The sequence below is a fragment of the Lytechinus variegatus genome, chromosome 3 (genome assembly GCF_018143015.1).
Source record: "Lytechinus variegatus isolate NC3 chromosome 3, Lvar_3.0, whole genome shotgun sequence".
NCBI lineage: Eukaryota > Metazoa > Echinodermata > Echinoidea > Temnopleuroida > Toxopneustidae > Lytechinus > Lytechinus variegatus.
In genome coordinates, this window is record NC_054742.1 from 54,972,504 (window position 1) to 54,989,051 (window position 16,548).

The 16,548-nt window shown below is 34.7% G+C and overlaps 1 protein-coding gene across 8 annotated transcripts in view; it reads right to left on the reverse strand.

The window, feature by feature from the left end:
- LOC121411402 (FERM domain-containing protein 4A-like) overlaps positions 1-16,548 on the reverse strand; it is an 84,815-nt gene that overhangs the window by 55,064 nt on the left and 13,203 nt on the right. For all 8 annotated transcript variants that reach the window (XM_041604113.1, XM_041604115.1, XM_041604114.1 and 5 more), the window contains exons 2-4: positions 15,772-15,866; positions 6,020-6,197; positions 536-615 (exon numbers count right to left, since the gene is read on the reverse strand). In XM_041604113.1, coding sequence (XP_041460047.1) covers positions 536-615; positions 6,020-6,197; positions 15,772-15,866 — 353 coding nt within the window. The remainder of the gene's footprint in view (positions 1-535; positions 616-6,019; positions 6,198-15,771; positions 15,867-16,548) is intronic.

Consider the following 16,548-nt stretch of genomic DNA (forward strand, 5'->3'; position numbering starts at 1 on the left):
AATTGAGTGATGAAATTAATTTGTAGAAATAAAATAAATATATCGCTTACACCAGGGGGATAAAGCCCAAATCAATTATTTCCTGTGGAATTATCCTTTGAAACAACCCTAGAGAAGTCCAAAAATTCTGACCTATATTCTGGAAATCATGACAACGATCCCTCTAAGAGAAGCTTAGTCATAGAATGAATGGAAGAAGAAACTATTTTGGTGTCATTTTTTTTTTCAATAGAAAGAAAATAGATGGATTCCCACAAAAAACCTGATAATTATATTTATTGATTTAAAAAAAGTAATTAATTAATCACTTGATTGAATAATTAAGACGTAAGTTAATTAATTGAAATGAAATTAATGGGACAAAATTATTCTGCTCTACAAATGCATTTTTATAACCAATTTTAAAGGAATTAATCAGTTTGTTTTGGAATGCAAAGTGTATAGGACTTTGGTCTCTTGCATTTAAAGCTTGACTTTGGGGGAAAGATTTATCATCAATAAATACGATTCAACCATTGTTGTATTCCCTTCTCACCTTGTATAATCTCCTTCTGTTGCTTGTAAAACATATGCCCCCAGTTCAAACACAGTCTCGCTGTCTGCCTCTATATCACCCTGCAAAGAAATAAAGCAACAACAACAACAAAATAAAATCCAAAGGGTTTGGAAACAAAACCACAGATTTATACACTACATTTTTAAATAAGTGAAACCAGGGACCATTTCATAAAGAGTAGCAATCAAAGCACACACAAAAAAAATCAATCGCAACTTGATTGTGAGCCAATCACAAACATATACAATCACGACTTGTGCTTGATTTTTTAATTTGCGATAGAATGCATCTCTTTCTGCAACAGGAACTCAATCTAGTACTTGGATTGCAATTACATGAAAGTAAAACTACACTCTTCATGGACTAGTATCCTAATTTGGCCTATCATTTGGTGCTTCATATTTCAAACTTCTCACATTTCTGCGCAGTGAAAATATGATATCAAAGGATCGTGGAGGGAATCTTAGTACTGGGAACACAGCTTGTGCATCCCTTATAAGGATGTTCAGCTTATTCTGTACTACAGATGACAGAGGACATCCAACCAAAATATTTTCCAATATGAAAATTTCACAAAGTTTTGTAGCATCATGGTTCATACATATTAATAAAGAGATGAGTTCACATATACTGGAGACTTTCTGGACTAAATTGAGGTTTTAAAACCTGTTTTTAAGGTATTATTGCAGTTGATCAATACAAACAAGTTTTGATTGTTGGATTCAGAGAGACTAATTTGAATTTCGCAAATTTGTGTGATATCAAAACATTATATGAGATGAAAACATGTTTCTGCAGGTGAGATAAATGCACACCTGTTTTGAAACATTTGTACCGGTGTACTCCAATCACCTAATCTGTCCTTTTCCACTTTCAGAGAAAATACATGGAATAGATTCTTCTTTAACTTGAAAAAGCCTATTTCTCTACCAAAATTCTTTTGAATTATATTCAAATGATGTTCAATACATGTTCGAAGTACTACAAATGATCTCCAATTGAAGCATATTTTATATTTTGTCTTACCACGTTTATACAGCATTAATGTTGTGGAGCTGTCTTGGCATATTTAAACAAGACTTTTATGCAACAAAATAAACATAAAATAACTTCCCCAACCACAAGGATATAAGATATTTTTTAAAGACAATTAGATATTGATGCAATCAAAGGGTTTTGACGCCAAGGAGTAATGAACTGGGATCCTGCCCAGAATACACTGTAACAATAAGTACCATTACATGATAAATTTGGCATGAAACCTTTTTTATCTCCCTCCTAAAATAGCATTGGCCGAAAGGGAGATCTAAGGCTGTGTTTATGCTTCCACTTTTCAGGCCAGAATCAGCGTTTCCAAACATGATTAGTCCAAAACACGGTTGCGTCCATGCTTACTTTCATTTAAACGCTGTTTCAAAACGCCGATCGTAAACTCACAAAAAGGTACGTTTGTAAACGTCGTTTGACCAGAATCGGGCTTTCTGGGGAAGTATAAACAGAACCACGATCGTAAACGTGTTTAAATGACGTCATTTGGTACATGCTTCCGGTGAGATGAAAATCCGCGGGCAAATACAGTCGCATTGCTCCATGTTATCTCCACGTAATAACAATACTCAGGGGGAAAAAAACTTTTGAAAAAAGGCGTGCTTAATTTGACCTCGCATTCCTGCACAATGAAAATTACGATGCGAAGCCAGCTGGAGATTGTGATTTCGCCTCTGAAAAGTTAAGCATAAACAGCACTCCCAGAACCACGTTTACGATCGGCGTTTTGAATCGACGTTTGAAAACGCTGATTCTGTCCTCGCAATGGAAGCATAAACACACCCTTAAATGCACTTCCAACAAGGCAGGAACCAAATTTCTCTGTCATAAAGTTTTATCAAGGACAATGCAGTCATGTGACTGAGATGTCATGCTGATAACTGTCATAGATACCACTATAAATGTGCCAATAGTGTCAAAATTGAAAGGTATAGAAAGTCTACATTTACAACCCAACAGTTTCATTTTTACTCCGTAGGCCTCTAATATAAAGAGATGATATGTAGGCCTAGTTGACTTGTTCAAAAGGAAGAATTACTGTGAGTTTTAAAGTTTTACATCTTTGAGCATATCAGTAAATGGTTCACTGTAAGGAATTGCTCTCCAAATTCCCTCAGATTCATATGAACATGCTAAAAATACATGCATTTCTATGTGCATTAAAAAAGTACACCAGGGCTCATTGCGATTTCACCCCAGAAATGCTCAAAAGAGCCCGAGAGAATCGCCATTGATTGAAATATAAAAGCTTATCTAATGTTGCAGATTTTACATAATAGGTTGTTTTTGCCTGTTCTATATATCACCAGTTATCCGCTATGCTATTTTTAGTGATTCCAACAGAAAACACTGTCATTAAGGTGCAATATAAAAACTGTTTTTCCAATCACAAATGAGATGCTTTCAAAACTGCACTCCCAACTGGAATATATCAAAGTACATATATACACTCAAGCACTTCTATTACATCATACAAAATATAGATGATCTTGCTATCATTAAGAACATGGACTTTGAAAATAAAACTGATCAGGGGGAATGGCGGATCGGGGGGAGGGCAAAGCCGGCCCATGCCCCCCCCCTTGAAAGGCACGATTAAAATTTGTAATGAAAAAAATCCATTAAAACTTTTGAAAGTGAAGTTTTTAGTTTTGTTTTTTTCGCTTGTTAAATTTTTCCTCAGATAAAATGTGCCTCCCCCTTTGGAAAATCCTGGATCTGCCCCTGGAAGAGGGTGCTTCATTATTGTAGAACTTTCAAGAGGATTGGGAATGATAGAATAACATGAAAACCTATCCACACCTGGATAGCGGAAGTTGGATCATTAAAAGCAGGAAGGCAAGGTATCCATTGGTGCATTCACACCTCCTAAATCACCAAAAAATAAATGTAAATTAAAAAAAATGATATGAGGCACCAATTTTCTTGTTGCCTATTCAATGGCACACCATATATTACACAGGCTTATATAGAGTTCAAGCTGTTTAGGCAATTGGTGCATTCAATGAATTAATTCTGCTGGGAACCCATTTCCTGGGTTGAGTGCAGCAGGATGTGGAATGAAATTGCACCATGGCTGGGATTCCAACCCATGTCCCTCAAATTGGAAGACGAGAGTTGTAACCACTACACCACAACGCCCTCCTTAAGCACAAGAAAGTTAACCAGTCAGGCAACGAATCCTACAAACAGGTTTATGAAACAAACACCTTGTATTTCCTGGTCTGGGTAGAACTAAAAAAAAATTATAATTTCTGCGGCTGGGTAGGTATGAGAGCATTCCTCATGCCTATCTGCTTCACGCAATGTCCCTCAGTGGGAGTCGACCCAATTAGCACTTCATTACAACAGGGTGGAGATCTATAGAGTGGGAGGCCATTGTACTTGCACAATCACAGATATGATATCACTCATTACTTTCTCTCCCCCCCTTCCCTTTTTCATTTTCTTTCTTTTGATACCAGCAGATAATAGCTCCACTGGTCACAGCTGGAGGATTACTTAGTACTAACAAAGGAAAATATTGATGCCATTTACAAAGCAGCATACCATATTTACCAAATATTTCACTCTGAAATGTGCAAAATATTTACAAACTCGATGGAAAATGATAAAAATGTTAAGAAGATAAATTATGTATATGTGCTGATCACAACATGAAGAATGACTTCACTGCTGAATGCAATGTCACTGTTAGAATGTAGAGGGCAGTCTGTTTCTTTGGCCTGCATTTAGAATAGTTCAATAGTAAAACTGTCCCTGCAGAGTTCTTTCCTCAGGAACTGAACTCAAACTCACCTTAAATAATGATCCTTTGGTCTGCAAGTAGAATAGTTCAATAGTAATAATGCTCTTGAGTGGATCGTACCTCAGAAACTCAAACTAGAACTCACCTTGAATTCTTTGGCCTGCAGGTAGAATAGTTCAATAGTAATAATGCTCTTGAGTGGATCATACCTCAGAAACTCAAACTAAAACTCACCTTGAATTCTTTGGCCTGCAGGTAGAATAGTTCAATAGTAATAATGCTCTTGAGTGGATCATACCTCAGAAACTCAAACTAGAACTCACCTTGAATTCTTTGGCCTGCAGGTAGAACAGTTCAATAGTAATAATGCTCCTGAGTGGATCATACCTCAGAAACTCAAACTAGAACTCACCTTGAATTCTTTGGCCTGCAGGTAGAATAGTTCAATAGTAATAATGCTCCTGAGTGGATCATACCTCAGAAACTCAAACTAAAACTCACCTTGAATTCTTTGGTCTGCAAGTAGAATAGTTCAATAGTAATAATGCTCCTGAGTGGATCGTACCTCAGAAACTCAAACTAGAACTCACCTTGAATTCTTTGGTCTGCAAGTAGAATAGTTCAATAGTAATAATGCTCCTGAGTGGATCGTACCTCAGAAACTCAAACTAAAACTCACCTTGAATTCTTTGGCCTGCAGGTAAGAACAGTTCAATGGTAATAATGCTCCTGAGTGGATCGTACCTCAGAAACTCAAACTAAAACTCACCTTGAATTCTTTGGCCTGCAGGTAAGAACAGTTCAAAAGTATTAATGCTCCTGAGTGGATCATACCTCAGAAACTCAAACTAAAACTCACCTTGAATTCTTTGGCCTGCAGGTAAGAACAGTTCAATAGTAATAATGCTCCTGAGTGGATCATACCTCAGAAACCGAATTCTAGAACTCACCTAGAATTCTTTGGTCTGCAAGTAGAATAGTTCAATAGTAATAATGCTCTTGAGTGGATCATACCTCAGAAACTCAAACTAAAACTCACCTTGAATTCTTTGGCCTGCAGGTAAGAACATTTCAATGGTAATAATGCTCCTGAGTGGATCATACCTCAGAAACTCAAACTAAAACTCACCTTGAATTCTTTGGCCTGCAGGTAAGAACAGTTCAATGGTAATAATGCTCCTGAGTGGATCATACCTCAGAAACTCAAACTAAAACTCACCTTGAATTCTTTGGCCTGCAGGTAGAACAGTTCAATAGTAATAATGCTCCTGAGTGGATCATACCTCAGAAACTCAAACTAAAACTCACCTTGAATTCTTTGGCCTGCAGGTAAGAACAGTTCAAAAGTAATAATGCTCCTGAGTGGATCATACCTCAGAAACTCAAACTAAAACTCACCTTGAATTCTTTGGCCTGCAGGTAAGAACAGTTCAATAGTAATAATGCTCCTGAGTGGATCATACCTCAGAAACTCAAACTAGAACTCACCTTGAATTCTTTGGTCTGCAAGTAGAATAGTTCAATAGTAATAATGCTCTTGAGTGGATCGTACCTCAGAAACTCAAACTAAAACTCACCTTGAATTATTTGACCTCCAGGTAGAATAGTTCAATAGCAATACTGACACTCTGTGGACCTTTCCTCGGAAACTCAAATTCAAAACTCACCTTGAATACTGATTCTTTGGCCTGCAGGTAGAATAGTTCAATAGTAATACTGTCCCTGAGTTGGTTGATGCTTTCCATGAAGAACTGCACCCTGAAGTATAGGGTAAGGATACCTGATTTGGATGGAAAGTCATGATCGAGGACCCTCTTCTCCAGCTGGAGCCAGTTGAAGTGATTTCTGTTTGATATTAAGAAAAATATAAATAAAAGGAAATTATAAATACATATATCTAATTTACTTAAAAGATGTGAATGATAAAAAGCAACAAAATATAACATAAAATGACTTTGGTACAGGTCAGTTGAATAATGATGGTCAGGCAAATGATAGTGTCAGAATTTGTATCTGGGTATTAAAAACACATGTGTGATAAAGTGAAATGTATAATTGCAATAAACTTCATCATTTCCTAAATCTGAATATAGGCCTACACAATGTTTGGCATGGATTTAGATTGGTGCATTTGAACTTGGATTACAGTGAGGGAATTTTGAATACAGGGTGGGATTGATGCAAAATTGCTTAAAGATTTTTTTTTAGGAAATACAATTTGACAATTAAATCTGTTGAGTTTCCTTTTTACAGTGATGGTTTGGAGGACAACATTTCAGTTATATATGCAAGTTCATCTTTCAGTACAGTGGGGGGGGGGGTCAGTACTAAAACCAAGCGTTTATATCATCTGTATAAATTTGTCATTATAATTTTGGAATTTTGTGAAATCTCTGACTATTTTTAATGAGATTTATGAAGTTGTCCAATTATCCCTGATTTGATTTTATTTTCCTCCTTCATAATGTTAAATACTTATGATGAATAATATTACCACAAATTTCATACAAGACAACATCATACTACTAAACCAAATATGATATGAATCACACACAATAAATAAACAATGATGTCAACAACTCCCACACAAACATATTTTCACTATTCCAATCATAACAGTAAAAAAGGGTCAATCAAAAGTTCAAATCTAATTTCTAAGCCTTTAAATCTAAACCACAAGGGGGAAGACCTACTGAGTCCCTGATGAACATAACCCTCTTTGTTTTTATCAGCACACCTGAATGGAATAGCAAAGCTATGACTCACTGAAAGGTTTCAATGCCACAACAAGAACACTTTCCAGTCCGAAAGCAGGAGGGGAGCACAGCTCTAGATTTGATTTTTTTTTCAACACAAGAGGGCTCACTATAGCTTTATGGAATAGTCAGATTGGATTTTTCTAAACCTTCTGCGTCATTCTAAAGCTGTACTTAGGTCATCACAATCGCAGCACTGGCGTAAATCCAAGCAGTGAATATATTGTTGGGGGGGGGGGGGGGAGGGTGAACGATTGTTTCATCTCCCCCCCCCCCACTTGAATAGTATGACATCACATATTTACACACCCATGCATCGCAGGAAACAATATTTTTTAGAGATAGGCATTCATGAAAGAAAACCCATGGTGTGTTACTACTCATGATATCACTTTACAAGTAGATAAAGATGAAATGGGAAAATCTGGACTGAGACCAGATGGAAAGTGCCAGCACAGATTTTGAAAAATTTATCACGACTGCTTTGAAAAAGACCAATCTAAGTGACAGAATGCTTGCTTTTGTGTTTTATTTGGAACATACTTTTTGTTTCTACCAGAGCTATTTGGCACATATATTTTCATTGCAAACTTTTGAGATGTCATTTTCTTGTATTCTGTTTAAATTAAATATCATTATCAGTATCACATTCATGGGCTTTATGTTTACAGTTATATATTATAAAAGCTGCAAATGTACATGTAGGTGGGTGACAAACGTCACTATTTTGAAGTACTGAACACCTCTTTGTTTCTTCCACCAGTAACAAATGTGTCATCACAAAATGTAGTATGGGGGAATATAGGCCTACATCTTTGAACACAATAAAGTTGTTTCTCATTACATTATCTTATTTTCATTCATTGGAGCATGTCAACTTTATCTTTAAGTAAAATACAGATAAGTATTTTTCATGTGGAATTCTAAATTCAGTTCTAAGGAAAAAAGGAACTTTTAAGCCAAAAATTACATGCACATCCCAATGGAGTCTGAGATATTGTGTACAAACATTCATACATGTACATTTTAATAAATTGATAGTAATTTTTTTTCTTCCGATTCTTCTCTAGATCATAATAAAATTCTAATCAAGGAAACTATTATAATGGTACGTAAGATTATATTCTCCATTATTAAAACAATTTTGATGCGTCACTCAATATGAAAAATTATACTAGTAGAGTAGCACAACTGCATAGGTCATATTCGTGTATACATTGCCATAACAGAATAACACCTGTAATCCAACATGTCAACAAAAATGAAATGTTGACACTGTGTGATTGTGTACATTTCTCCCAAGTGAAGCCATATGGTTTCTAATTATACATCTTATAACCTCCATAATCTCTGTTTGGTGCTAAATGACCATGGTATTGCCCACAAAGTATGACTCATAGTTGTGTACCATGGCATAGCTAGACAGTTACCTCATAAACTTTTGAAGTTTACAGAGACTTTTCTATTTCCAACACAAGAGGGCACTCTTTCAGTTCCATTACTCAGGAGATGGAATGCCCTTTGCTGATAGTATGTTTAAAGACATTTGTATGCTTCAAGGGGGCTTCAAGCCTCCTATTATTAAAGATAGCGTGCTCTCACCTTATTTAAACAAATGCCTTTGTGGCGATTCTGTGCTTCATTGAATTTTCCAACTATACAGTCATGAAAATTTCCAACCATTTGAAAAATTGTGTTCAATAATTTGCAGAAACAGTTGAAAGTAATCATCAATATTTCAATTTAAGTGAATAAAGAGTAAATACTGCAGAGTTCATCTTCCATAGTAATCTAGCAAGTGTGACGAATGGTTAAAACTTGATCAGAATTGGGATCCTCATGAGAGATGGCTACTTGATTGTGTTTGTCACTAACTTCTACTGGGGGGGGGGGGTCTGAAGCATTTCTGATTTAATATACTAACATATTTAAAAATACGTACTCTATTGTTGTATCTCTTTAATACTAAGGACAACTTTTAAAGTACCTGATCAATGCCAAAATATAACCAAATTTTCTTTCAGTCAAATTGCCAATTATCATACTCATTTTTTACTATTGTTTATCATAATAAATGGCCAATGTAGTACATTGAAAAATACATTATCCCAAGCAGGGACTTTTCGGGGCAGGGGAATATGAACATTTTTGTAATATGGGAGGGGCTTAGCATTAACAACATCACAAATCAGGTCATTTCCATATTTATGGTACACATTTTCTGAAAAACTCGTACTCGCGTGCCCCCCCCCAGTTCCGCTGCCCCTGAAGTGAGCTGCAGCAAATAAGGTAGGACTACATTTCGTAGATAGTATTATCATGTCTTCAATATGGTCAATGGATATCTTCTTTAAAAATCTACCAGTCACAGTTTAGACAGCAAGTGTGTATCATCTGTTGAAACCCATCAAGGTGTTCATTCTCAGGTACAACTTCTCTTGGCAAAAATTTTGTCTATCGTAGTCCTTTCATGGTCAAGATTAAAAGCGGCAATGGTCAACCGAGATATCATCCTATGAAATCTATCAACGGAAATGGTCTTGGAGATGATACTGCAGTGGCAGTGGCAGCAAAGAGTCTTCGTAGTAGGCCCTTCCCCCATCAACCCGAAGTCCGAACTTTCAAATAATCCTGCTCTTTCCAATATGGTAAATTATCTTAATCACAATCATTTCCAATTTATTTGTAACAAAATGCTATTAGTGGGATATTTTTTTTTCATAAGGATTATCTAAAGATTTGCAATCCCAAGTTAACTTTGGATATTTGCATACACTGTAATAGTGCATTGTCATTTATTGAATTACCCGGCTAATTTGCAAGTGAATATCAGGGTTTTGGCTCAGGGTGAGTTTTTGGAAGATCAAAAACTAACCTGGAGCCAGAAGTGCTCCACAGCCCAAAGTTACAATCCACACCCAAGCAATAAGTGGTAACACTCATTACTCCCCCCCCAAAAAAAAAATAATAATAATAATAAAAATAAAAATAATACTAAATGAATAAAAAATAAAAATAAGAATAAGAATAAAGACACAAATTATAGAATGATGATTTAGTGGAACATACTTTTTTTTTCTTGTACTCCACTTTCTGCCAATGCCAATTACATTTTCCCAACTTATGCTGATGGGATAGGGATTCATGTATCTTGAAAATTGAAATTAATTCTGAAGTGGGCGAATCAAGCTAGAATATTGAGACTGACCGATCTCAGACTGATAGAGAACTGTCCAGTGTCCAGCTTGTCCAGGATTATCACCTCAAATCGAATTACCAATCAGCATACCTGTGTCCCTAAAGAATTACCATCATCTTGGCGCAATACCATTGCCAGTCTCATTATTAACACAGTCCCTTCAACAGCCCGGTTTCCAATTTACACTACGATCATTTGTAGATTGATTAGTACATATTGGCCAATTTAATTAATCAATTTCCTTTAAAAGTCAATATCCCATCCGCAAAGTTCACTGACTGCATTATAGGTATATCATTTCAAGTACAGTATTATCATTATATGCAACATGTATTGTGTAAAAAAAATTATTTGAATGATTTAAAAAAAATAAAGTAACTTTCTTCATGTATTTCCTCAAGCTTTCAACAACTTGTTCCAAAACTAAAAAGCCAGGCCCTGACTTTTCAAAGAAAAGTCAGTTAAAAAAAAAACAAATCTAACATGAGAAAATATAATTCATCAAAAATAGGGTATGCAACATGTATTGTTTAAAAGAAACTAAAGCAATATTAAATGAATTAAATTAACTTTCTTCATGTATTTCCTAAAGCTTTCAACAACTTGTTCCAAACCAAAAAGTCAGACTCTGGCTTTTCCAAGAAGTCATTTAAAAAAATACATGAGAAAATATAATTCATCAATAAATGAGAAACAATTATGAATGTCTGAAAGGGAGTCTAGATCTAAACTGAAATTTGAAAGGACTTCTTACTTTTTAATACCCACTTCATCCTACAGAGTCAAAGCAGGTGCATAGTATCAGCTGTATTCAAAGGGTTTTTTTTTTGTATTTTTAGGCTGGACTGTGATAAATAGCGACAAGACACTTCAAAGAAGTCTCAAGGCCCGGATTATGCAAATTAACGCTCTATTCTGAGAAGAAAATCTGTCTTTTGTAACAATTATGATGTCTGCGATTTGTGATTTTCATTGGCTATGGGCCTTCTGCCAATGGGAAGTATTTACAAAATTGTTAGATGTCATTTCAATTCAATTCCCTCTTCCTAACAATAAGGCATAGGCTCCACGTGAGTATATAGTGCTACTACATGTACTATTGTAAAGATAGATGTATAACACTTTCCCTATCCTGATCCTCTTGAGTTATTACTAAAGTCATAAAAAATTGAATACAAACAAATTCAATAATATTCTTATCAGTTTGTGATATATTGCAGTCATCAGAAACAACAAACTACACATGCAGGGTGCACATTAATCTTACTAATATATCAAAGAAGTAACAACATATTCATTTATTTCAGTTATTCATTCTCATTCATACTAAATTTTTAAACTGAATCCATAGTTTTGTGTGACAAAACTTTCAAATTATCAACATCAAAGCAAAAAAAAAACTGTCATCCGTGGAAAACATACTGCAATATATTTACACTTCATATCATTTACACTGATGGATAACACAAATACTGCCTTACAAGCACCAACTCTTGCTGTGTACTAGATGGGCTTACTTTATTCCGTTTTGACGTCAAATGTTTATCTTTGTGAATTTGAATTTATGCATGGTTGACGGTATAGAAATGTCATTGTTCGAAACAAGGTAAACAGAACAAAGTCAGCAAAAAAGGGAAAAGTCCCAACACAATGACATTCAGTAACCTTCATCGTTCCAAACATTAAAAACCATAAAAGGATTGAACATGTAAATACATGTACATGATGGCTAAATAATACATTTCCTAATTCATATCAAACAAAGTCCCCCCCCCCACCTCCAATCTGTTTGAGTACATTTGGAAATGTAAGAGCCCCCCCCACCCTCCTCCTTGTTTCAAATTATTGGATATTCATCTAAATGTACATGTATGTAAATGGATTTGAGAATTTAATAATACAGAATTACTTCTCAAATACTGAACTTGTCCATATTAATAGAAATGAACTAGTATTAGTAATCAAGTTGTAAAATTACATGAAAACCCTCTTCAAACAACATTACAATCAGCATAATCAAAGTAAATCAAGGGCTCTATTCATAAAATATATCAGTGCTCAGATACAACCATAGTAAATGTAAAGAAAAAAAATACTGGTAATATCAATAGGCCTGCATGGCTACAAGTTATCTTATGGTTTCTCATTTTTAAAGGCCTTCATGTACATTGTGTTTATATCATAAACCTGCTTTCTGGTTGTTATGGTATTTTCTTCATTTATAAGCACAGGACTATTTGGGATCCACAATATCTATGTATTTGCATGATTCATACTTTTTGCTGAATTTCACTTCAGAATACACTCCTCTGACAAAAACCCATCAAATGATAAATACTCCTTAGTCAGTTTGTCAATTCTTCAAAAATCTAAAGCTGAACAATAGATTTCATTTTTCATGAAAAAGGTAGGGGAAGGCGGGGTAAGTTGAGCATAGGGGCAAGTTGAGCCAGCCCCAGGCCAATAATGAATGAGTCAGACATTGTGGTGGTGTCATGTATTGATGACCCATAGCATAACCCCTAACCCCACCACATTGTTTCCAACTTTGAAACAAAAAGTAGTTTTTTAAAGGGAAAAATATGAATTTCAGCCAAAAAAGTAAAAAAGAGTGTGAAATAGATAAGTACTTTATAAACACACACGTCTTTAAATATAATAAAGACATGATAACAATATTATTAGTCCAGGTATGGATCTTCATTCTTGTCATAGTCTTTTATATGATGGATGCATAATAAATGTGTGGATACAAAATTATCGCACTAAGTTCGGACTGGGGTAAGTTGAGCCAAACAGCATGGGGCAAGTTGAGCCATGGTAATTCCTATGGTAATGTATCTTAAAAAACAAACAAACCATAAAAATCGATTGAAATGCAGGCTGAAAGGAGCAAATTTACATGACTGCTCTTTTCCTTTTACAGGATGTTAGTATTTATAGAGAATTACCAAGTGAAAAGACTTTAAACAAAAAATTGACATGCTGGTTCTCCCCCATACATTTTGTACATAGTTTTTGTGGCTCAACTTACCCCAGAAGGTGGCTCAAACTTACCCCACATATGGGGCAAGTTGAGCCATTTGACATCTTTTTTTTCAAAGGTCACGATGACTTTCAGTGTTGGGGTAGAAAGTTATATATAGGTGGAAAATATTTCAGAAGAATTAAATTTCAAGGCAAGGTACTTATTTCGACAAGATTATTAATCATATCAATTCTAACATGCAAAAGCAAAAACTGTCACAACTTACCCGCCTTCCCCTACTGTTTCCCCACTTGAGCAGACAGCATTGTATGAAAGAAACCACCACTCAAGGACTTTATGGAATGATTTCATTCAATACGGTACATGTTAGCCATATATACACACAAATAGGCCTAGCCTGTTTTCATATAAGAGAGAGCTGTATACATCTCTGCTCTGTATGATAAATTGTTTGCAAACTGGAGTTTGAGCAATAATACACAGCCAAATTGGAAATGAAAAATTAAATAATATAAAGGGGCTTTTTAAGTTTGAATTATGATACCATGCATGCTAACAAGACTGGTAAATTGAGAGATGCTTTATAAAGGAGACAATGCGAGAGTCTGCAATTGACACAAATACATATTACTTTTTTGCCGTTTGCAGTATATAGGCCTATATAATAGAGGATGAAAATATGGATAGAGCCTCTAATGCATATTTTAAAATATGGCATGTAAAACTTTTTTCATATCCTTCATGTGTACTTCATGAATGTAGGCCCACCATATCTCTTGAAGAATAAGGTACTGTATTGCTTAACAAAAAAAACTGTTATATCATTGCTAATGTAAAAATCTTCAAAGATTTCCCTTTTTGACAAGGGCCCATTGTTTGACTCTCAACAGCCATCCAATAAAAACAAAAGGCTAAGAGTTTCCAACTTCCTCGTTTTTGTATATACAAACCAAAGACTTTCATTTCCTTTCTGTCATTATGGTCAGAGGTTCTCATCTCTTTTTTTACTCCCTGGTAATCAAGGGTATGATACAAACTGAAAGAATTCAGTCAAGGACTTATCAAACATTTTTGTTTGAATCTTCTACACATAGAAAGTTATACATGTAGGTCTACACATCAGGGATATTCATTTTGGAATGATTGAATAAGGACATTGTTGATAAATTCATGTAACGTCAATCAACAAAATTTAATAAATGAATGCAAGGAATTATCAATACCACAATATATCAATTGAAGATTTCTTTGAAAATACTACATTTCATCAATCCTCTTTATGATTCAACAATATTAGTTTCAATATCATACTTTCTCCGTATAATGTACCTTGTAAAGTTTCAATATCATACTTTCTCTGTATTATTATTTATCTTGTAATTATCTGTGTTATAGTTTGAATATTTTTTGTGTCTTTATTACCTTGTGAATACATTGCAATTCGGCCTTAGCCGCGATGATGTCTTGATTTTTATTGATAAACCATTTATCTATCTATCTTATAAGATGACAGTTATTTTGTACATTACACTCATTTTGAAACAGTCCTCGATGAAATAGACACATGAATTTCATTTGGGCAAAAAAATAATTTTTTTTTCCACTAAATCAATTAATTAAGATGTGCACTGCAAATTGTAAATGTGCTTCCTGTGAAATTTCCTCAGTTGCTTTCTTTTTCTTTTTTCCGTTTTGAAAAAAACTTACAGAAGCAAATGTGACACAGGTGGATATTTCTTAGCAAATCTAATTTCTGTCCCAAATATCACACAGAATGGCAGTTTAATGTCTTGAAGCGCAGCTGGCAAACAGAAGGAAATGTTACTCCACTTTAATACGACCCTGCTACCGCACGAAGCATAATCTAATTCCATCGGCCAAATTAACAAGATTAAGAGTATGTCGCTACACATGTACTTTTTAATGCACATGAACCTCACATAATACAAGTATATGCTTAATTGCCAAGCCCCGGAAAGCCAGAATAATATCAATCAATGCCGAGTATTAGCTGACATCTTGAGAGTGAGCAGACAATCTGCTGTAACTGCTCTATGGTCTAATCAAAATTTTAACATTTATTTTTCATTCCTATGATTTGGCACACCTATTCTTATAAAAGAATCTTTTGATCAACAAAATAATCTGGAAATTGATCATCATTAAGTAGTTAAAGCTCTTAAATTTACCCTTTTAAAAGCTATGTGTACATGAATGTAATGTCTAGTGTTATTTTCAACAATCAGGCTGGCCTCTTTTATAGTCTAAATAAAAAAGGGCTTTTTTAATTTTCAAAAGTTCTCTTGACAAAATGGGGGAAAAAGTTGTCATTTATTCATCATGAACATTAATTCATTCTAACAGCCTTTGGGAATACCAATTTCTGTACAAACTGGGTTAATCTATGTCTAATCTACTTATGAATAAGATATAAGGAGGAGGAAAATAGTTAAAAAAGAAGGAACAAGATCTTACGTTTCATCCAGGAATGCCAAACCGAAGTAATCCTTTTCTTTGAGATTAAAGTAAGATGCAACAAGGTCGAGAAGATCACCAGAGAGCAGCTTTGGCTGAGAGAGGAACAAACAAAGAAATATAAAATGTTTAAAACATCTTTACTTCTCATGACATTTGATTTTGTAGCAAGTATGGGGCATATGAAAATGGTGGAGCTTATGGCATTTTTATTTCAATGCAATAGATTAATATATACGTACGATACAATGGTATTCTTTCGAGGCATGAAGTTGCATGCAAGATTAGAAGAAAATAACAAAACAAAATATAATCAAGTTCCAACAGAAACTATACATCAATAAATAAGCATCATTAACATAAAATGGAAAAAGTTTCATTATGCAATAGGGTACATAATTAATAAACTATTCCCTCTGTTCTTGATAATTTGACACATTGATAATAACATCAATAAATGTAAACCAAGTACAGTATAAAAGTCCTTTTAGTCCCCTTTTCTTTCTACACTCTTGGTGGGAATCATATTCAAGCAAGATATGAATATTTTTATTGTTTTCTGTATTTTGATATTTAATATTAAGTATCATTAAAAAATCATCAATGCATTGTTATTACACAGCTGTGTCATGGCTATTCCCAACTGTGATACACATAGGATGAGAAACATGTACATGGGAGCATACTGTGAAATGTGGTTACTGGTTAGATGATCAAAATCATAACCATCTGCTTTCGTGGAGAGATAAATAGGTACTACGCATGAGTGCAACCTAA